This window comes from Theobroma umbraticum, unplaced genomic scaffold (assembly GCF_002168275.2).
Source record: "Theobroma umbraticum cultivar Fairchild unplaced genomic scaffold, ASM216827v3 scaffold_30.0, whole genome shotgun sequence".
NCBI lineage: Eukaryota > Viridiplantae > Streptophyta > Magnoliopsida > Malvales > Malvaceae > Theobroma > Theobroma umbraticum.
The window spans coordinates 3561064-3582366 of record NW_018397254.1 but is presented as its reverse complement, the minus strand read 5'-3'; the positions used below and the strand labels follow the sequence as shown (position 1 = coordinate 3582366).

The 21303-nt window shown below is 32.7% G+C and overlaps 2 protein-coding genes across 4 annotated transcripts; one reads left to right on the top strand and one right to left on the bottom strand.

Moving 5' to 3' along the window:
- Window positions 1-6371: 6371 nt before the first annotated feature.
- On the bottom strand, window positions 6372-9429 carry LOC110418828 (chromogranin (DUF1639)). 3 transcript variants are annotated; one of them, XR_002445429.1, is made up of 6 exons: window positions 8666-9429; window positions 8500-8571; window positions 8342-8386; window positions 8147-8224; window positions 7750-7878; window positions 6372-6901 (listed from the first exon to the last, which is right to left on the bottom strand). XR_002445429.1 is itself a non-coding variant. In XM_021431657.1 (4 exons), exons 1-3 carry the CDS (start codon window positions 9257-9259, stop codon window positions 8381-8383), a joined length of 672 nt encoding a protein of 223 aa, XP_021287332.1. In that variant the 5' UTR covers window positions 9260-9429; the 3' UTR covers window positions 7938-8224; window positions 8342-8380. The 3 variants fall into 3 exon arrangements, 1 of the variants encoding a protein (XP_021287332.1); XR_002445428.1 differs by having other exon boundaries at window positions 6372-7878; XM_021431657.1 differs by lacking the exons at window positions 6372-6901; window positions 7750-7878 and having other exon boundaries at window positions 7938-8224.
- Window positions 9430-14460: 5031 nt separating this feature from the next.
- On the top strand, window positions 14461-20832 carry HOS1 (ubiquitin-protein ligase). The gene is made up of 10 exons (XM_021438797.2): window positions 14461-14763; window positions 15102-15495; window positions 15607-15741; window positions 15840-16015; window positions 16398-16802; window positions 16903-17061; window positions 18011-18508; window positions 18877-19014; window positions 19278-20005; window positions 20165-20832. The coding sequence occupies exons 1-10, from the start codon at window positions 14647-14649 to the stop codon at window positions 20322-20324; spliced, it is 2910 nt and encodes a 969-aa protein (XP_021294472.1). The 5' UTR covers window positions 14461-14646; the 3' UTR covers window positions 20325-20832.
- The last annotated feature ends 471 nt before the right edge of the window (window positions 20833-21303 follow it).

Below are 21303 nucleotides of genomic sequence, written 5' to 3'. Positions count from 1 at the left end.
TAAGAAGCTCAATTCGGGGAAGAACATGGTCTACTTGCAGTAATATAAATATTGAGAGACAGTGTTAAGCTGGCATCAAGATTTTTTATTTGTTCAAAGTCACATCTGAATTCAACTTTCAAACACACAACTCAGAAAAGCTTTTTATGTCAAGAGATGGAGTTTACGGTACCCAAATCTTGTTAACTTTTTTCGCTTTTCTTGTACATCATGATTCTTTCGTTCCTTTTTTTATTTGGCCATGGTGAATTGTGGCAGGGATTCTAATCATAAGCCTCAAGCCACTTACACTTTACAGGGAGGATTCTTTGGTCCTCGTTTTAAGGTGAAAAATTGTAGTACCGAATGAATAAGGTTCGGAGGATTCAAAGTGGGTTCTACTTTAATACTTTAATGCGTCTCTCATATCACATGCAAACTCATTGAACTCGAAAAAACTGGGATATATTTTCGAACATGTTGCATCACTTTTTGTTGAACTTAAACATATGTGATGATATGAAGTCTTAGAACTGAAATTCGGGTCATCAACTCAGACGAAGATCCAATATTACATTTGGAATACGAAATATTTGAAGTGAGCAGGTAAAGTTATATTAATTGTCTTCGGACAAATTTGAGAAAGAGCGTTAACCATGACAAGAATCTTAGGATCTCTACCTGTCTTGATGGACATTCAGTTTGATATAGGTCTATTGCAAAGAAAGCACATGCTCTGCAGATACGTCCTTGTCTTGACACTTTTACAGAAAGCACAGCTTTTTCCTGGTAATTTAATAAGCAGCACCCTTTTCCTGGGATTCCTTTTCCTCCATTTGATTACCATGTTCACTAGTGTGCATTTACTACCCTAAAAAGGCTTTAAACACAAACCAAGAACATTTTCATATGTTCTTTTCTATGCTGCCCTTTTGCTGATATAAAGAGTTGAAAATTCTTTTGAAATGCACACGACAAACTACTATAATGAATCCCTTGCAGCTTTCTTCTGCCTGGAGGGGACATTGGAGTGAAGCCAATTTATTTTGAGAGAGAAAAACTGTGAGAGAGAAATTAACATGTGCACGTGCATGGAAAGACATTAACCTTACGAAGGACCTTGAATTTATGTACTAGTTTGAAATCAAAACCCAGCAGTGCACATGCACGTGCTGCAGGCAGGAACGTGCCTTTATTTTTTTTTCACTAGCTATGCCTACCGAATATTGCTGCAAATTTTAGCCCAAAAAAAAAGATTCAAACTATGCCAAATTCTATCCAGGATGCTTCATGTGTTTTAGATTTGATGGCTGAAAACCCATCCTAAAGGTTTCTCCTAGAGCCCTCAATGTCTCAGGGTTCTTTTTTTCTCCATCTAGTACATTTGAGAACAGTAGGAAATCAACTTTTTCAAGATAAAAATCTACTCCTAAATTGTGCAGTTCACTTATATGGAATCAAACAATCAAACCTAACTTGTGGGGATCACAACGTGTAGATTAAAATCTGCTTTAGAACTAGGACTAACACCTATCAGCTTGTAAACTGCTTTTGTTCTAGCTTACCTGGTCATAAAATAAAATTTACAGTGTTTAATAGGTCTGCAGGTGCAAAAAGCGTTCTTGATTTACGAGAGTTTCTTTTCTCAAAAGTAAGCTGAGTGATTTGCCAACTTTTATGACAATTACCAAACAAATCATCTGGGCTGGCATTTGGTGTGACTCGACAACCTTTTGAGTTAAGCCCAAACGAGAAACCCTAAACCCAAAGCAGAAAATTTACTTTGAGAAGCCATTGGCTTCCCTTCCAGAAACCTCATACAAATCCAGAAAAAAGGGGTAAGAAACAGAGAGCCGCAAAAGAGAGTATTATTTTACCTACTACCTACGGTGCGTTTCAAGTGGTCCTGCAGCTACCATTTCCATTATCAAAGACTTTTTGACGACGATCTTGTTTGTTTCCACTTCTCATCATGTTTGTCTTAAAAATTAACCAGACTACTCATTCAGAACTTACAGTAGTTTTGACCTTTTGTATTTGTTTGCTTGAGGGTTTATTAAAGAAACAATATTAAATGCTGAAAGTGAAATTTACCAACCTTGTTTTCTCATAGCACCCTCTTTGTCTTTCATTTATTATTATTCAGTTACTGATCATCAGGTTTGACAATGTAGAGGGAATATAACACAAATTATAGAAGAAAATCATTTCAGAATCACAAAAAATAAAAGGTAAAAAATACTAGTAGAATATATTTACCCATGCAGTGTCTTCCAAAGTTTACATAAATAGGAATATTTTTACCCTAAGCCAATAGTATTACTTGAATTTAATATATAAGCATTGACCATTACTTCTTTTTCTTGTTAATGCTTTTTACCTTTATCTTGAATAGAATTAAAAATAATATTTGTAAGGCTTTTAAACTTTTGCTTTATTTCGTTAATTCTTGCAATGCAAGTCTTTCGACATTTCCTTGACACCAATGATTAGTAAAATAATCATGATAAAAGTAAGCAAGAGGAAGAGATAAATTAAAGACCTGAATCTCAACTTGGGCGTCATCTCTGATCTTGCGTTCTCGACCTAGGCTTGTCCCACCCTTTTTTTTTTTGTTTTGGTTCTCTGTTGTTTTCTACCACTTCGACCAGTATCCATTAAGGTCCACAACGAAGAAAGCATGAAAAGATAAAGGGCCCAAAAAGCAAAGAAGAAGGCTAACACGGCGCCCAAAATAATTGGGCCTGAAAATAGCCCAAACACATAATAAAATTAATAATCAATTAAACCAATATTTTGATTAATTGATTAGAGTATGATATTTTTATTTAAAGAAGAGGATTCAAATCTGTCTTTTTAACTAAAAAAAAAATCTAAATTGCTAATCAGTTTAAAAGAAAAACATAAGAAACGTGTTAAAAGAAATATTATTGCGTTTTTTAGTGAAAGAATACAAATTAATCAGAAAATAGGAGTGGTTTCACTGAATAGAGAGAAGAATTTGTAAAAGAATGGCGGAAGTTGGACATGGCATGTATCGGTCGGAGTGCTATTGATCTTTTTACCGTATAGGCATGGTTTTGTGTATTTTGGGCAAGCCAACAGGCCTTTTCCATCTTTTATGTATCAAAACTTTTTTAATTTATAATCTTTTCATCCATGAATATAGCAGTAAATAAACACTCTTCAAAAAGAGTTGATGGCAGGATAATCGATGGAGACAAAGGTGGAGAGAAGGGCTAGTAAGGGATCAATCCTTTTTTTATTTTTTTTTTAAAATTATAATTTTATCCTTATAAACATTGAATTTTTTATTTTTGTCTTTTTAAACAAAAAATTCTAGCTCATAGCTAAAGAGTGCATCACTAATATGGAGTGGAGAGTTAGAGCCAGAGGCTGCATCACTAGTGTTGGGTGGAGAGTCAAAGCCAAGACGACATCTGTGTTCGAAGAGTCGGAGCATCACTAGTGTCAAGTGGAGAGTCAAAGCCATATAACACATCTGGGTTGGAAGAGTCGAACTCAGAAGTGGGGACAACACCCTTCGAGCTAGGGGATGAGCTAGGCAAGAAGACAACGACAGCTCGCATTTGCTTCATCCCTTCCAACATGAGCGTGAGAGTAAAATTTACATTTTTTTTATACTTTTATTGATTTCATATATCAGTCCCCTTAAACATAAGTTTACTTTGGAAAAAATGAAAACTTTAAATTTAGCCTTAATCATGGAGAAGGACCTTTTTTCTGCCGAGTTTGTAAATTGATGGTTTGAAGTACCATTACAAAGGCCTTCGAGATAGAAAAAGTGCGAGCAGCTTTATTATACAGGAATCCATGCAGAAGTTTCGGACGAAGAAGATGAACTTCGTGTAGAAGTTTCGAAGTTATAAAGGTTTCACTTTTAGTCAGTGTTTTTGTTTTAAAATGTTGCAAGGTATGACATTTACAATCTGTAAGCCATGTCCCTATAGCCAAATTGAAGTTTTCCTCCTCTTGATGAATAAAGCATTAAAGGCCATCTCGTAAAAAGACTTTGTTAATTATTGAATCTCTATCTTCATGTTAAGCTTAAAAAGAGCAATTAATTATGAAAATTTGTTATGTCTTTTTTCCTTATTTTAGTTTGATTTTGAAATATTTTTTATTAACAGATGAGATTTTGTACATATTCGATATACATGATGATGTGATAATTACTATAACTTATGCTTAACTTCTTATTTTACTTATGTACCAGAATTTTTTTGACCTATTTGGAAAATCCTTTTAGTTTATAATCTTAAAATTTTATTTGCTAATTGTAGGTTATTTTATTAGCCATGCAAATTAAAGATGTTGAGCAAACAAAGTAAGGATTTAAAAACAAAGTGAGTTTCAAGTGCTCTTGTAGCTACGATTTCCACTGTCAAAGGCTTTTTGACGGCAATCTTCTTTATTTCCACTTCTCATCATGTTTCTCTTAGAAATTAACCAGACTACTCATTCAGAACTTACAGTAGTTTGACTTTTAGTATTTGTTTGCTTGAGGGTTTATTAAAAAAACATATTTAATGCTGAAAGGGAAATTTACCAACCATATTTCATCATAACACCCTTTTATTATTATTATTATTATTATTCAGTCACTGATCATCAGTTTTGACAATGTAGAGAGAAAAACACAAATTACAGAAGAAATTCATATTCTTTTGACGAATAAGAATAAAGTGTACAACAGGGAACTGGTATCATTTCTTCTATTAACATAACAAGCTAAAGCTTAAGGATGAGCTCATCTAGTTAATTAATTAAGCTGAAGTCAAACTTGTACCTGTTTTTGATTTGTTTTACCTCTATTTATAGTAATACAAGTAACTAGATTATTCACCTTAATTACGAATTAATTATGAAACTTTGTTTAAAGTTTGCATCAAAATTGAATACTATAATATAACGAGTATAACCATTGATTATTATTGTAATCATTATATAATAAAGTCATCGTTTATTATGCACTTGTTTTGGACTGAGCTCAAACTTGAAAGAAGAGCCCAAGTTTGACGTTTCCCGTTTCTGAAACGAGTCCAGCTCAACTTGTACAAGACAGTTCTGACTTCTTGTGAAGACCTTCTAACTCATATTTGTCATCCAAGGACCATTGGGTTTTGCTCTGGATGGAAGTAACAGTGACTGAACTAAACCACCGCACGAGCAGCAGCAGCTTCCTGCTCCATCTTGATCTTCCCGTCTCACCACCACTTTCTCTGGCTCAGATAGCCTGATACCGACCAAGGCTTCATATTGGCTTGATGAAAAATTCAAACACATTGCAAAACTCTGTAGATTATTTCACTATGCCATGGGTTTCTTGTTGCTAATATAAGGAGTGCGAGAACATTGCCAAGTAGGTGTAGCACACGCTTCACGGGCGCCTGTTGCTTTAGAAAGGAGTAAAAAGCGAAAAGAAATATAGATTTAAGGAGCAAAATGGATCATTTATCGTACTATCAAAACCAAAAATTCAACTTTATACGCACAGCTAATTTGGATCTAAAATGAGGGAGGCAAACAAAAAGGTCGGCGCTTTAGTGTGCTGCTCCCTGGCCCAAATTATTAGAGGATAGATCACTCGTAGACAATCACCGTGATTAATTAATGCATTAGAAAAGACACAATTAAGAAGAGTTGGGAACTAAAACTAAGAAAGATACACTTAACTAAACTGGAGAGCATGAGGGACCCCACTTCAGCATGAACCAAAAACCACAAAAAGAAAAGATATAGTTACTGATGGGTAAGGAAAGATTGAAAAGAAATTATGGCAAACAGTTGAAATACTATCTGCTATGACCCCATCATAAAACGAGGATACTTTTTCAGAGGTGATGTCACTCTTATCATGGATGGCCAACCACAACCATCGTGGCCTAAATTGTCTGTTTCCAAGAGGGGAAGGAAAAGTTGAATTAGATAAATAAATTAAGCTTAAACTTTTCTTTTACATTTGTGATTCATATATGCTGTTAATACCGCGATTTCTTTAGCCAACGGCATTTTTACCTTCTTGTTTAAGAAAAAACAATTTCTTGACTAAATATCTGAACAATAGAAAATCTGGGTTTCCTTGTCTTAATTTCTAAAACAATAAAGGCTAGGCTTCCCATCAGGACAATACCTGAAAAAGATTGCACTCATCAAAGTAAATAAAGTAATGCTGCCTACTTCCTAGAACCGGATGCCAAACCTATGGATGCCATGGAATCAGGTGGCCTAATCTTGGAAAATAAAACATTACAGCATACAAGTGAATCCTAACTTTGATTGTGAACCCTTTTGGTTTTCATCTGTGTTTGCTTGCGAATGCAGATTAATGTGCGGATGGGAAATAAGTCAATCTTGGAAAGAAGGGGAAATCACAAACTAGGGTATAATCTGCTAAATAAATTGTTGTAACACTGTAAAAGTATTAAGTTATTCATACAGAAACAGTGAGATGCCTTTAAAGAACTTGAATCAATCAGATACACTTCTCATGGCTAAACCCCATTCCCAACTTTATAAGAGAGAGCCCATTCTTTTCAATAATCAGTAATGACTAGGCCTGTAATTTATTAACTAGAAAATGCAAAAAAAAAAAAGATTTCTTGCCAGTAAGGAAATCCCAATCAAATAAAGTAAAAGAAAATGAGCAAACGTATATGACAGAATTATTCTGCTTCAGCTTAAAAAGGTTCACCAGAGCAATTCAGAGTCAAATCCTTCAAAAAGAACATGACACAGAAAAAGTATTAGAAGGTCTTACAAGGGCTGGCTGGTAATGGATTTGGAAACTCTCATTTCCACTCATATTTAGCACTGATTACTTAATACTTCACCAAGCAGTTATGCACGCAAAAATATTGGAAAAGTGCATTTTCAAGAAACGAGCCCCCTCCAAGTAAAACTGGCACATTTAACAGTAGTTCATGAGAAAATCAGCATAACTTTTGTTTATCATTTAGGAGAGAGGGGGTGTTGAGATTAATCCTGTTACCCCCATTTTATTATTTATAAAAGGAAGGTAAAAAAACACACCAATAAGCAGAAAGACAACTCGTATGAAACCAGAGTTCAAAAATTAACAAAAAGAGTGGTCAGGAAAAATGGACAAAATTAGAGGTCAGGAAAAATGGACAAAAATAAAAAGGCATCAATAGAAAAAGCTTCCTACAGTCTTAATTTGAAACAAGGTCCCTGAGAAACTAACTAGCCGCCATAAAAAATTATGAAAGCCTACATAATCTAACTTTCAAGAATTAAGACAGACAATTGAAATGATATTAAACTCCTGTGGCTACTGAAACCCAAGTTTCCATTATTATTACAGGGAATATTATTGAAAGGGATGTAATCTAAGGTAAGACAATAATTATTAATGACAACAAGCACCTATGGAGTAAGATATGATAGCAAGTGAATCCTGGTATTGATAGAGCCAACAAGCATTACACTTATTTAACCTTCAAAGAATGATACTGTTTTTGACAAGTACCAAGAAGATCCTAGATATGAAGCATGGGCTGACAAAGTCTTCAAACTCAGGCTATGCAAATTTTTAAGTGAGATAAAGAGTTTATTCTTGTGAAATGCCATGAAATTTTGCAAAATCAAAATGCATAGGCAGCAGAAAGATTTCCCCATGACAAAATCTCAAATTGCCAATGACAATCAAGAAAATAAAAGCTAAAAACATATCATAAGGGGTGCTGAAAACAGGAATAAAAAAATGCAACCGACTAATAAATTTTAAACCTTATCAGGTGCTCCACTTGAAGCTCAAGGGAAGAATGCAGTGCCTTCAATAATAAATCAAGTATCTGATTAGGGATTGCAAATTAACTATACAGCTTGAAACTCTGCCCCCCACCGATGTAGGGAAGCCTGTCAAACATTATAAGCAATCAACAGATTAGAGAACTTACAAAGCCAAGAATTCGGCATGCTGAAATAAAATGCCTTGAAAGAAATTTGCTCTATTTCATATCCATATTTCTGTTCAAATCTGATGTCTTAAAAGACTAGCATATAAAAAAAAAAAAAACCACTAAAACTCTATCCCTACTTTACCCCTTTGCGCAACACAAAAGAAATTAAATATCTTTCTTCATACTTTTCCTTTTTCTTTACAAACATCATATTTTCATTATACCTCAAAATAGAGGTCTCAACGTGCCATACCCTACAAAGCTCCCAGATATTCCAAATTCACTAACACCATAACCATCCCCTGCAAACACCATCATCAAAATATTTCAGCTCCGGACATGAAAAAATAACCGAAAAAATCCCAAAATAAGTAAAAACAACATTAAAACACATAAAAGGTAAGAAATTTGGTGACAACCTTTGTATCCGGTAATCTGTTAAGCATCTAAAAGCAGATCTATTTCTGTACAAAAAAAAAACAAACCAAAACAAGACAAGTTAAAACCAAACTCAGTTATCAGCTAATGATCCTTGGAACAAACAAGTTCACATGAAAATTTAGATTAAACGAGAGACCTTAACAGGAGCGTCGGCAACACGATAAGCATCAGCCGTTGTACCAATCAACCATAACCCAGGAAAAACAGTCTAAAAAACGAAAAATAAAAAGATTAAATGCTTATCGTAAAATCAAGAACAACAGACTGAAAAAAAACAAAAACACAGAAAGATTTGCTCTTACATCAAGCTGTTTCTGAATATTCTTGGGCCTTTTTTTGGGCCTTCTAGCGGGCCTTGAACCTGTCATCACAAAGATATCTTCTTCAATCTCTTCCCTTGATAAAGCTATCCAAAACTTCCTCTTTTCTTTCTTTTCTACAATCCCTCCATTTTCAGCCAAACCCCTTAATCTCATCGACTTCGGCGCCGCCGTTTCACTCACCTTCTCCATCGCCGTTGGCACCACCGCCGTCGTTTCAACCACGACCTTCCTTGGCCTCAAATTCCACGGTCTCTGCACCGTCTCCTCCTCCTCTTCTTCCTCAGCTTCATTTTTTTGCGGCTTTAACGGCTGCTCTTCTTGTTGTTCTTCTTCTTCTTCACCGTGGCTTTGTTTGATGGGTTTTGGTGGGGGAAGGAAAGATAAGCGTTGAATGCGGGTGGAGCGTGACCCGACACGCGTCGGTCGAAGACGGTCGTGGTCCGAGTCGGATTCAGGAGAACGTCGGTGGTCCGCAGTGGAGGTGGAAGAACCACCACCTCCGTGGGTCCCCCATTTAAGAAACGGAAAGTTGAAATTGTGTAAAGGCTGAGACTTTACTGGTGCAGTTGCCATCAAAATAATAAAACGAAAACCAACAAAAAGAACAACTACACATAAACGACGATGCTTCTTTGAAGCTAAAAAACACAGAGAGAGAGCGCGGTGGAGGAAGTGGCGGACCAAAGGAAGAGCAGCCAAGGAGGAAGAACTATTAATATGTTTGTTGAAGAACAAAAATTTTGCGTAGGTCACTTATACAAAAGCGGGAGCACCCGGGTTTTTTCCGTTATTGCATTTTTGACCTTACTCTTTTATTTATTTACATTTATGTACTGAAAGCGAGATGCTACGCTGGTGTTTTACATTTTGACGGTTTTGTGACGTTTGATTTGCATATGTGGGTGTACGTTAATTTTAATCGTCCGATTTACCGACTTTATACGGTTTCCATGTAGGAACCATCGACTGTAAAATCAGAGCGCTTGAGCCAATAGAAAATTAAAATATATATGTTTAACTAAGAATAATTGAAATTTAAACAATTTTTAAAAGAAGCAAGATATAAACTTTATATTAATAGCAAATGTGATCTTGCTGTTAATATTCACTTACTCTTTCTTAAATTGTTTCATGCAAATATTTATAAATGATGTTGATATAATCCTAATAACAGGTAGTCAATAATTAATAAACAAATTGTCAAGTAGTTACAATAAATGGTTAATGCTTTATGATTATTTATGGATAAGAATTTTTTTTAAAAAAAGGGATAAGAATCATGATAAGGCACTTAGAAACTAAATATATCTTGTCATATACATAGACGAATTATTCCCTTATTATTAATGATCATTTTTTTCAATTTTGATTGTATAGTATATTTGGTAATTAAAAAATATTGTCAAAAATTTATCTCTAACGCATGAGTAGTAGGCCAAGAATAATAAACCATTTTCTAAATTTATTAATTAGAAAAGAAAACAATTCTTATTGTTGTCAGGGGTTTAAAGTTGGACCCATCTATGGTTATATAAATTCCAAAACTACAAAAACAAGTATATCAAGGTATAAATCTTGTATATATTTGGTCAATATACATTTCTACATAAAAGTGAAATTTTTGTACTTTCCACATTTATCTTTTTTAAAAAATTAATTCTCGTTCTAAATATTCACTGCTTATTAAGTATTTAGAAGAAAAAAATTCAGTTTCCTGTAGCTAATAATTTAAATATATGTATAACCTTTTTTTTAATGAAAATATGGTTTTATATATTGCTAACCTGCAATTTGCACTAGGAATATTGTTTTGTGTTTCTAAGATTAAATTATTCTAATTTTCATTTAAACTGAAAAAGGTAGCGAATACAGATAAGCATAGAGAACAGCAAAGCTTCTACAAGGAACAATTGATAAACGTTCCCTAAGCATTTCTTCATTTCCAAACTATCCTTTGTCCTACTGCAAGGTTTGCTAATCGGGTTTTTCCTTCGCATGAATTTTGTATTTTGTAGATATAATATTTAAAAAATAAAAAAGTTGAATTATCAAAAAATTTAAATAAATTTTTATTATTTTATTATATTCAATTACATTTTTATATATTTTTTAAATCAAATAGAGTAAATCATTTATCATTTTATACTTCATAATATTGATATGACATGTTAATATATTATAATTGATGATGACTATGACATAATAATATGGTACTTTTAATATTTTATGCCAATACCATGCTAACATAAAAAGATAAATGATATTTTAATTAATAATAATTAATTTGACTTATTTAATTAAAAATACATATATATAAATTTAATAAAATGTATTCATAACATAGTCAAATTTTTTTAAATAATTTGGAGTTTTTTTTCAACCATTATGCCTATTTTGTATTTTATCAATTATCAATTTTTTATTTTGATACTTAACTTGAAAATAAGTTGGGTTAACTAAAAAACTATTCTTAGTACTTGTTTGGCTTGATTTTTTTTTTTCAGTTTATTTATCTCTTAAAAGTAAAAATTAGACCAAACAAAAAATTGAAAAAGCTCTCAAAAAAATAAGTAATTATTTTTAAAGAATAAAATTTTGATAAAAAAAAAACTTTAGAAAAAGCTTAAGGGAGGAGCTTTCTCTCATCTTTTTTTAAAAACACGTCTTTTTTTTAGAAAAATTTTTATTTTTGTTTCAAAAATGTCTTCATTTATTAAAAATAATTATAATATTATTTATTTTTATTTTTGTATGATTTATTATTAATTATAGATTTTATGTTATATAAAAATACTTTTTATACTTTTTATAAGTAAAAAATTAAAATTAACTTTTCTTCATTATGAACAAAACAATTTGTGATTAATAGAAAATTATTTATTAAATATCTTTTACGGTAATTTTAATCAAAATTAAAACTTATGTAAATTATTTTACTAAATAACTTATTTATAACAAAAAAACTTATAAAAGTAAATTACCAAACATATTTAACTTAATTTTAAAAGTTATTATTTTTTATAAGAGTTTCATAGTAGCTTTTAAGTTAAAAAAATTAAGACAAACAGGTACTTAATCTACCAACTTAAGAAAAAAGAATAGATAAAAAGGAAAAAAAAAAAGGCAAGTGGGGCTTAACTTTGACTAATTTATTTTTGAATTCTTATTATTAAATTATACACTGTCTACTTCCAAAAAAAAATATCCACTGTCATATTTGATATATTTTTCGGCAAATTTGTGTTAAAAGTTATATCAATTAAATAAAAATTTCTTTAATCCAAAAGAGCTTCCTTTTATGCTAACTTTATATACCAAATATGTATATTTATATATGTTTAATTTGATTCAAGTCCATCAACACTTAAATTTATTTTTAAAATAAGATAATAATTTCAGGAATAAAGTGGGAATAAAGAACTTTGAAGGATGAAAGTGATAAATAATTAAATAAAATAAAAAAGTTAATATTTTCTATGTTTACGATGGAAAATAAGTAGTCTATTTTCTTGCTTCCTGCCTTTGGCTTTTCCACGAAGGCATTAGGGAGAGTCCAAACTTAACCCATCAAAGAAGTTATCATTTTCTCACGTGAAATTTCCTTTCGGTTATCAGAGGTCGTAACATACACTTTTCCTTTTTTTTTCGAATCAAATTTTCACGAGAAACAAACAAATCTTCTAGCTAGATTCCAGCCGATTCAAAGAGCAGTATTCCTTTGACTTTTTGGAATTTTCTTTTCTTGTATATGTATTTCAATTTTCACGTTTTGGGCCTTGCACACTTAATTTTCTTCTACTCAATTTTCTAATCATATTTGACAACTTCCGAAGTCCGAACCTCGGGATTAGTCTGTTCCCATTTGAAAATCTGCCAATCAGGGGCTAATACCATGATATTATATCTGACAATTTTTTATATGACATAATAATACAATATAAATAAATTTTAATTTAAATTAATTATATTTTATGTATTATCTTAATTGTATCAAACTTGTTTAACTTGTCTAAAATATAATTAATTAATTATGTTATCATGTATTTATATAACTTATAATTTTTTTATTATTTAATCGTATTTATGTATTATGTAGATATGATTATTACATAATTAATACTCAGTTATTGATTTATATAAAATATTTGTATGATGATTAAGATTTAATAAAAATATTATTAAATTTTATTATATTTGATAAATATTATTATATTTATAATTTTTTATTCTAAATTTGAATAATAAAATCATATTTTACTTGTACCTATTTTAATTTAATTACTCTAATCATATTAATTATATCAATTATGTGTCAATCATATTAATTGTGTAAACAACTTATAAATTGTATAAATTTTAATTGTATTAATTGTATCGTACAACACATTTAATAAATGTTTTAACATTATTGTATTGTGTAACACATTTATTAAACATATTAGTGTATCTTATGTTTACACCACATGGAAACACAAATTGTTAAGTTAATTTTTTATATTTTATTTACTTTTTTTAGTGTTATTGTTATTAAAAAGTTGGGTTTCTATTTGTAGGAGAAAGTAAAGAAACAAGTTTCATTTGATAGGTGAGAATGTGGTATGATTGATTGGTAAATTATCAAATGTACGTAATAAATTGTATTTAAGGTACAAAAATAATTAAAAATTATATACATGTTGAATATAATATAATAAATCATATTGATTATATTACAATGACATGAAAGTATTTACTTGAGATTTAAATATAAAAAACATAGTGATTACCATATTTTAATATAATATTAAAAAAATTATTTACGGATGTTTTTAACAATTGGGATCTCTCTTTATATATAAAGAGTTTCGGTTCCATATACGAAGGCTCACAAAATTTTATTCAAAAGAGAGAGATTTCACTCCTCAACAACAAATTATATTTAATTTGAATTTAACTTGAATTAAAAAAGTCTTTATTTTAATTTTTGAGGTTGAATTAGAGATAAAAATACTATTGGTCTTTAAAAATAAAAAATTAAAAATTATTATAGATCGAAATTTAAATCCAATCTCATGTAACATTAGGTTTTTAAAATACACACATGGGATTCATGACATTTTATTATATAAAAAAATTGTAATATTTTATATTATTTAATTATATCAATTGCATTGACTCTTTATTGAGATAAACTTTTATTGTATATTTTATGAAGATCCCATATCAGTAAAGATTAGAATATGTTCTTATGTCATTTGTCATAAATGTAACTTTAAACTTTAAAAAAAAAATTTAAGTAAGTTTATAAATTACAAAGTTATTTTTTAAAAATTATATCTCATAAATAATAAAAAATTTATATTTACCTATCTAAAACTCACTTCAACATTTAATAAGGTGAATTTCGTGATAAAAATACTATTGATTAGAAAAAAAAAAGGAAGACTGCACCTTCCGATGGTGTGTGTTGACCCTATCTTGTGTCTGGCGTCTCAAGCTCCTCAAAACCGGTCGACTAGTCAGTTTTTGTCAACTAACGACAGGGATTAGCCCTCTTTTCTTCTTTCGTTTTGATTGTAAACCTTTTTCTTTTTTTTTTCTAAATAATGTATAAAGTTTTTGGGTACAATAAGGATCTTATATTTTTTAATAAAAAATAAAAAGGTTAAGGCCAGATCATTTGTTTGATTGTGGGCTGATTCAATCATTGATATAAACCGAATAAATACTGGGCTTGGCTCACCTGACCGACCCGACTCAAAACCCATTTTTCGTGTCCATGATTTCGAAAACACCAAATCGGCATTCGCATCTCCAAATTCAAAAAACATTTCTGTCCCTCAAAATTTTTTTTTTAATTAAATTTTCCGCTCAATTAGCCCTAAGCCCTTGAGCACACTTTCAAGTCTCAAGCTTCACTCACTTTTCATCATTTCCTCTTCATTTTCCCAAACAAATCCTTACCAAAACTGACAAACGAAATGGAGAAAACCGAAATCAACGGTCCGATTTTCCCTTCAAGCTCCACAAGTAACGTTCGCGCGGTTAGATCGCCAGCTTCTCCTCTTCAGCCTAACTTCAGTAGCCGAGCTGTTCAGGTACCTATCCCTGCAGGCTGCAAAAACCCTAACTCTTTGTGTTTCCTTAGGGTTTTAGTTTTTTTAAAAAATTATTTTATATCTTTTTTTGCTGCTTTTAATGGTACTGTAATAAGGTATTACGTTCACATTTGCTCGCATATAATTGATTGTCTTAGAAACTTTTTTTGTGTGCAAATAGTAGGGTTTTAGGTTCTGTTAATTTATTTTTTTAAAAATTTAGCTGAGGTGAATTTATAGCTTATGTAATGATAGAATGTATTATTATATAGCTTGGGTAATGTTTACCGGAGATTTATATTGTGAAAAATTATATTTGGTTCTAATTTAAATTTCAGGAAGCTTTGGAACACTTAGCTTCCGTCGACCTTACTGAGTTATTCAATGAAGCAAAGGTTGAGTACTGCCGAGCAACTAGAGATTTAAGAAGCTGTGGACGTTATGTACAATATGTGTTGAACTTGTGTGGACATGCCTCATTATGTGCGGAGTGTAGTCAACGGTGTGATCTTTGTCCAATTTGTAGAATTCCATTGATAAAAAGTGGTAATACTAGAATTCGCCTTCGCCTTTATGATGAGTGCATAGATGCTGGCCTCATTTCTAGAAGATGTGATGAGAGGTTTCAAGATAAAGAAGATAGGGATAATCAGCTGACTGCTGATGTTCAACGTCTTTATTCTTTTCTTGATGTAGCCTTGGAGAATAACTTGGTTTCTTTGGTTTGTCAATGTATCCTTTTACTGTTTTTTTATGTCAAGTTTTAGTATATTGGTTTGTCATTGTATCCTTGGGCATATGTTAGAAATTCATGTTTCCTTTAACAGAAAAAAAAAAAAACAGATGTCACAGATATATGTATGGATGAAACTGCTGTTTCCAGTGATGCTGTCACTGCTTTGTTGCTGGATGAGAAGGTTGTGAAGGATTGGGTGAAGCGGACATTTAAAAACATCGCAATAGAACTTCAAGGGATATGTATCCTTATAAAGTTTTTGAAATTCTTGGAGAACTAAACTATTTTGGTAATTTGCCCATGCCATATATGTTGGGTGTTCCCTAACTGTTTTTATCAGATTATCTTGAGGTAGAAGAGATGAAAAATAGGTTAGGTTCCCTTCTAAAGTTTTCAGTACATCTGGCCGGCTTATCCTGCGTACTTGAAGTTTTGGAGTCATCTTTCAAGGGCCGTCTTTTGGCACAGCTCCATGACTTGCACCACCTTCAAGAGAGTATATTGAAGTCAAAGCAGGTTTGGTTCAAATAAGCGAACTTTTTACCAAATTTTACCATCTTTCAGTTGCAATACGTTTGTAGCAAAGTCTCAGAACGTGCAATCTTGAAAACCAACTAATTAAAGAATGACCGTAGATGGAGTGTAGAATTTGTGAGAAACTAATCAATGTCATTTGATCATTGTACTTATCTGAACCTCTGGTGGTAATGCTGCTCTCTGTATCTCTTGTCTTTGAATACTATACATTGTTGTGCCATTAACATCATTAAAATTCTCATTTTAGCATGTCAGTGGACAATTGAAGAAAGAGTGTCTGAATAAACCTTACAGCTTATATAGGTATTCCCGATTATGCAATTATCAATATTTTCTGACAGTATTTGTTCTAAATTTTCAGCATCTTGAGATAGCAATATGGTGTATAAGGCATCAATTCTTGGAACATGTGGGGTCTCGTCATGCTAACTTCACATCCTGGCGTAATCTTGTCCGTGAAAGGAAATCAGCTGCAATTAAGCGTGCATGGCCTGATGTGGTAGATCACTCAGCCGACCCCACCGGACAGGCTGGTTCTCTTTTCATTGAAGATGCACTAGCAAATCTTGAAATGGAGCAGGCATATGACCAGGAGATAGGAGAAGAGTCAGATTTTCCATTTTTGCAGAAGAACGGAGCCTTGCCCTTTTTTAGGTCTAAAATAGAGGGAATGACAGGATGTTATCCATTTGAAAACCTCCGAGCTGCTGTGGACATACTCTTTCTATGTGGTAGTTCTGATTTGGTGGTTGCAAAGCAAGCAATTGTATCCTTGTCTTTTTGATGTGATTTTCATTTAGGGTTCTTGTGTCAATTGGACATATTTTAGTTAGGCGATTCGTATAATTTTCTTAACTGAGATGCAGTTACTATATTACCTGTTTGATCGGCATTGGAGTATGCCGGAAGAAGAATGGAGAAATATTGTGGATGACTTTGCAGCCTCCTTTGGTATAAGCAGGCATTCATTACTTGAATCATTCACTTTCTGTCTTCTGGATGATCACTCAGATGAGGCTTTGCTGGTAATTTCTATAATTATTCTTGCAAAAGCTTGTTGAGTCTAAATGCCTATTTTTGCTTGTTGCCAAGGTGCTGTACGCATTTCAGATTAATCATATAAACTTTTGCCTATTTCATTTGCTCCTTTAACTTCCTGTGACCTCCTAATTAAAACAATTGGTCTGATTATTACTATCGCCATTAAATTATACGATGGTGTGTAGATTGGTAGGTGGCTTTCCAGCTTGTGTAGAGAAGTGACTTTTGCAGTATAGCTAAATGCTTTCCATTGTAACATGAATGCTCAAACTTTGACATAAGCTGTACCTGTACTGACAAGATGTGAATATAGTATACGTTTGTTACTGTATAGTGGATTTTACTGTTGCTGGTTAAATCTCAAACTAATGGGTATTATGTTTTATGTTTGACCACTAATTTTGTCCATAGTAGGTTCTTTTGTTTTCACCCAGAATAAATGGTCATTTCTTTTTTTAATTGTGAATGCGCAAGCTTTGACATAAGCTGTACCTGTACTGAGAAGATGTGAATATAGCATACCTTTGTTACTATATAGTGGATTTTACTGTTTCTGGTTAAATCTCAAACTAATTGGTATTTTGTTTTATGTTTGGCCACTAATTTGTCCATAGTAGGTTCTTTTGTTTTCACCCAGAATAACTGGTCATTTCTTTTTTTAATTGTGAATTCTAATAGACTAATATCTAGGTGAATTAATATAGTTCCTCCAACCCCGCTCTCTGCCCAATCCAAACGAAATGTTTTGAGTTTAAAGAACCCAAAATAATTATTTAATTATATTATTGTGGTCCATTGTCTTGTATGGAATCACAGTGCTTGTTGAATTTAGGGGATGCTAGTAAAGAACTATTTTCTGTCCTTCCAGCTATGCTCATTCACTCTTAATATTATTATATGTTCTGATTATTTTCCCTAAATCATATTTCTTAGGAATGTCATCAACTTCTTCCAGAGATCTGTGGCCCAGCAACTCATCCTAAGATTGCACGAGTTCTGTTAGAAAGGCAGAATCCTGAGGCAGCTCAAATGGTTTTACGTTGGTCTGGTCGTGATGGTGGATCACAGTTGGTTTTGCTTAGTGAGGCTGTCACTATTGTTCGGGTGAAAGTGGAGTGTGGGCTTTTGACTGAAGCATTTACGTATCAGCGAATGCTTAGTACGAAAGTCCGGGAAAAGAAGTTCAACTATGGACCAAGTGGGGATGCATTTGATGAACTGAAAGGTGAATGCAGGTCCTGGATGGACTGGATAGAAGTATTGGTCACTGAATTTTGTTGTTTATGTATTCGGACAAACTTGGTAGATCGAATGATAGAGTTGCCGTGGAACTCTGATGAGGAGAAATATATCCACAAATGCCTGTTAGATTGTGCAACTGATGACCCTTCAACTACTATTGGAAGTCTCCTTGTTGTGTTCTATCTTCAGGTAAATTACAGAATAATGAAAGATTAATGAAGGGATATCATCTTGACTCCTATGTCGTTAATGGATGTCTAGATGTGTACTGCATGGAATGGTGTAACATTTAGGTTGGGCTCTATGGGGTAAAATGGAGGCTGTATATTGTTGGCTACTCATCTTATGTTTATGCCTTTCATTGTTATCATGATTTATATTTTATAACTGTTAGATGCTATATAGTTCTCTTTATTGTCTGATACTATGGACTGCTCATCACTTTCAGGATTGCTTCTTTCTAGGTTAAATAGATGATTATTACTATGTATTAATTGCAATAAATTTTATCCCTGTATTGCTAGAGCTTATGAACTTGTTTTCTGTTACTAATCCAGCGTTATCGATATGTTGAGGCATATCAAGTTAATCTTAAACTTTGGAGCTTGGAGCAAGACTTCATTTCAAATGATTCTGTCAATGAAGAAGTTCTATCCAGAATGGAATCACAACGTCAGAGAAGAAAAGAATTGGTTGTAAGTGCTTTGAACTTTGAGGGTATTCTCATTGCTGCTATAAAAGTAATTCAATTCTGTCACTTTTTATCCGTTTCTGTTTTTTTTTTAATGGGCGGGGGGTGGGTGCTTCTTTCTTCATCTTTATGGCTTTGGATTTGATTTTGTTTAATAAACTAATTTAAGAATGAATTTGTTTTCCATGCTTGGTGCAGTTTAAAGGGCAGTGGTAGCAAATAGCATGCATAACGAAACTATTGACGTCCTTACTTTTTCTTCAACAGGATAAAGGTATAGAATTGCTGCCAGAAGTCCTGCAGCAACAAGTAAAGACTGGAACATTGTCTGATATAGTGGTTGCTTCTGGTAAAGAGGATGAAATGCCAGCAAGATCTAGTCTTCGCGAGTTGCAAGAACCAAAGTCAGCCAGTTTGTTGGTTCCCTCCACTTCTGATTCCATTTTTCTACGAACAGACCATATGGCTACTCCTTTGAGACCGCCAGTTTTTGAAATTCCTAAAATATTTGGTGGATATGTCAACAATTCTTACGTTCAAGCTGGTAACCAGGGATCTTCTTCAATTCTCCAGAGGAGGTTATTTGCAGATGCAGAAAGAGTATCAAATGTTGAAGGAAAAAACATCAAATTTGATGACATCTCAAGTCCTGGAATTCGTCGTGCAAGTCCCACATATGCTACACCATTAAAAGGAATCAGTCAGAGTTCATCGAGAGAGCTTCCAAACAGACATCTTCAAGAAAAACAATCTGATAAAATCATTTCAGAGGGCGAGCAAAATGGGTTTGTTAACCAAATCCGCAATACAAGTCCTCCATATTCCCGAAGGGTGACAGCTAATCCTGTATCAACACCTAGCAATAACTATGGTTTGTTTAAGGGTTCTGCAAATAACCTGCGTTCAAATATTTCTAGTAAGAGGGGCCAATCAGATAGAGATGATGGACATTGGAATGTGCCTCCTACAGAGGACTTAATGGATGTCTCTTGGAGGTAAAGATTTTTAATTTCTTTTCTTATTCTCTCTTTCCTTTGCAACACTCTTATGTTAATTCTCTCAATATGGTTCTAGATGTCTTGATAACTACAGATGGGTGGAAATTTTACCATATCATCTTGTCACCTTGTTTCTCATTTTTGGCATATTTGCAGCCATGGAGAGAGGTCTTCTGAGGACAGAAATGCAAATGTGGGGCTGAGATGGAGATCTGATGAAACTAGTGATGAGGAAGAGCACAGTCCAGAGAGAACCGTAGAAGTCGGTGCAACCCCCATGAGGGGACATAGAACAAGGAGATTTGCCAGAAGATGAAAGATCTCATTGGCAATGTAATACGCCATTCTCTTATCTGAATACATGTTCTTGCCCTTTTCGTAACGAATGAACCAGAAGTGACCAAGTGACCCAAACCTGTAAATATGGGGGAGAGTTACAATGCTCATGTTTCACAGTTTCTATGGGAGAAAGGTCCAACTCTGCCGTTTACTGGTCTGGTATTCGCAAATATCACAAACTCAGAGAAGCGGGGCAATGGGCCATGGTTGTCTTCTAGACATCATGATGAAACCAAGTTTTTTGATAATTGAAGGGGGATCAATTCATCAAGGATCACCCATATTTTTTTGTATTTTTTTTTTTTTCTAAAATTGAGCTCAAGGCAGCATTTTTCATAGTTCTCTGTTCGTCGAGCTGTAACCTAACTTTTCTATCTTTTTATTTTTCTTTAAAAAAAGAAAAAAAGGTTTTGCATGCTGAATTAGAGAAAGAATGTTAGTCAAGGAATCAAAATCGACGACGTATTCGGTATATGCTTTAAAGAGTAAGAAAAAAAAGTTTATTTAATCCTTAGAATGTAACCGACTTTATTATATATATAATTTTCAAGTTTTTTTATATGTAAATATTTATATATTTGAATATTTAATTTAATGATAAGTATTTACATTTTTATATTTTTTTAAAAAGAAAAATCAATGATAAAGTAACGGAATAAGAATTAACAACTAATATGTTATGAAAAGATATAAAACTTAATTAATCAAAATAAAATGAAATAAAAAAATGATATATAATTACCCTTTATTTTATAAAATCAAGATCTCTAATCAAAATCTATGCAATCATTTTACCTTTTTTGTATAATTGTCTATATATGTATATGAACAGCCCCAAAACTCCGTACCCAATGCAATAGAAACCAAAAAAAAAATATGTCTGAAGCTCTTCAACTCCCCACTGTTGACTTGTCCTCACCAGATTGCATCTCAACTGCCAACTCTATCCGTCAGGT

Excerpts from the sequence above, each read along its gene's own strand:
- LOC110418828 (XM_021431657.1), bottom strand. The coding sequence starts at position 9,259 with ATGGCAACTGCACCAGTAAAGTCTCAGCCTTTACACAATTTCAACTTT. Across the intron at positions 8,572-8,665 it reads ATATTCAGAAACAGCTTGAT|ACTGTTTTTCCTGGGTTATG; the intron begins GTAAGAGCAAAT and ends TTCGTTTTTTAG.
- HOS1 (XM_021438797.2), top strand. The coding sequence starts at position 14,647 with ATGGAGAAAACCGAAATCAACGGTCCGATTTTCCCTTCAAGCTCCACA. Across the intron at positions 15,496-15,606 it reads GGTTTCTTTGGTTTGTCAAT|ATGTCACAGATATATGTATG; the intron begins GTATCCTTTTAC and ends AAAAAAAAACAG. Across the intron at positions 16,803-16,902 it reads TGGTTGCAAAGCAAGCAATT|TTACTATATTACCTGTTTGA; the intron begins GTATCCTTGTCT and ends ACTGAGATGCAG.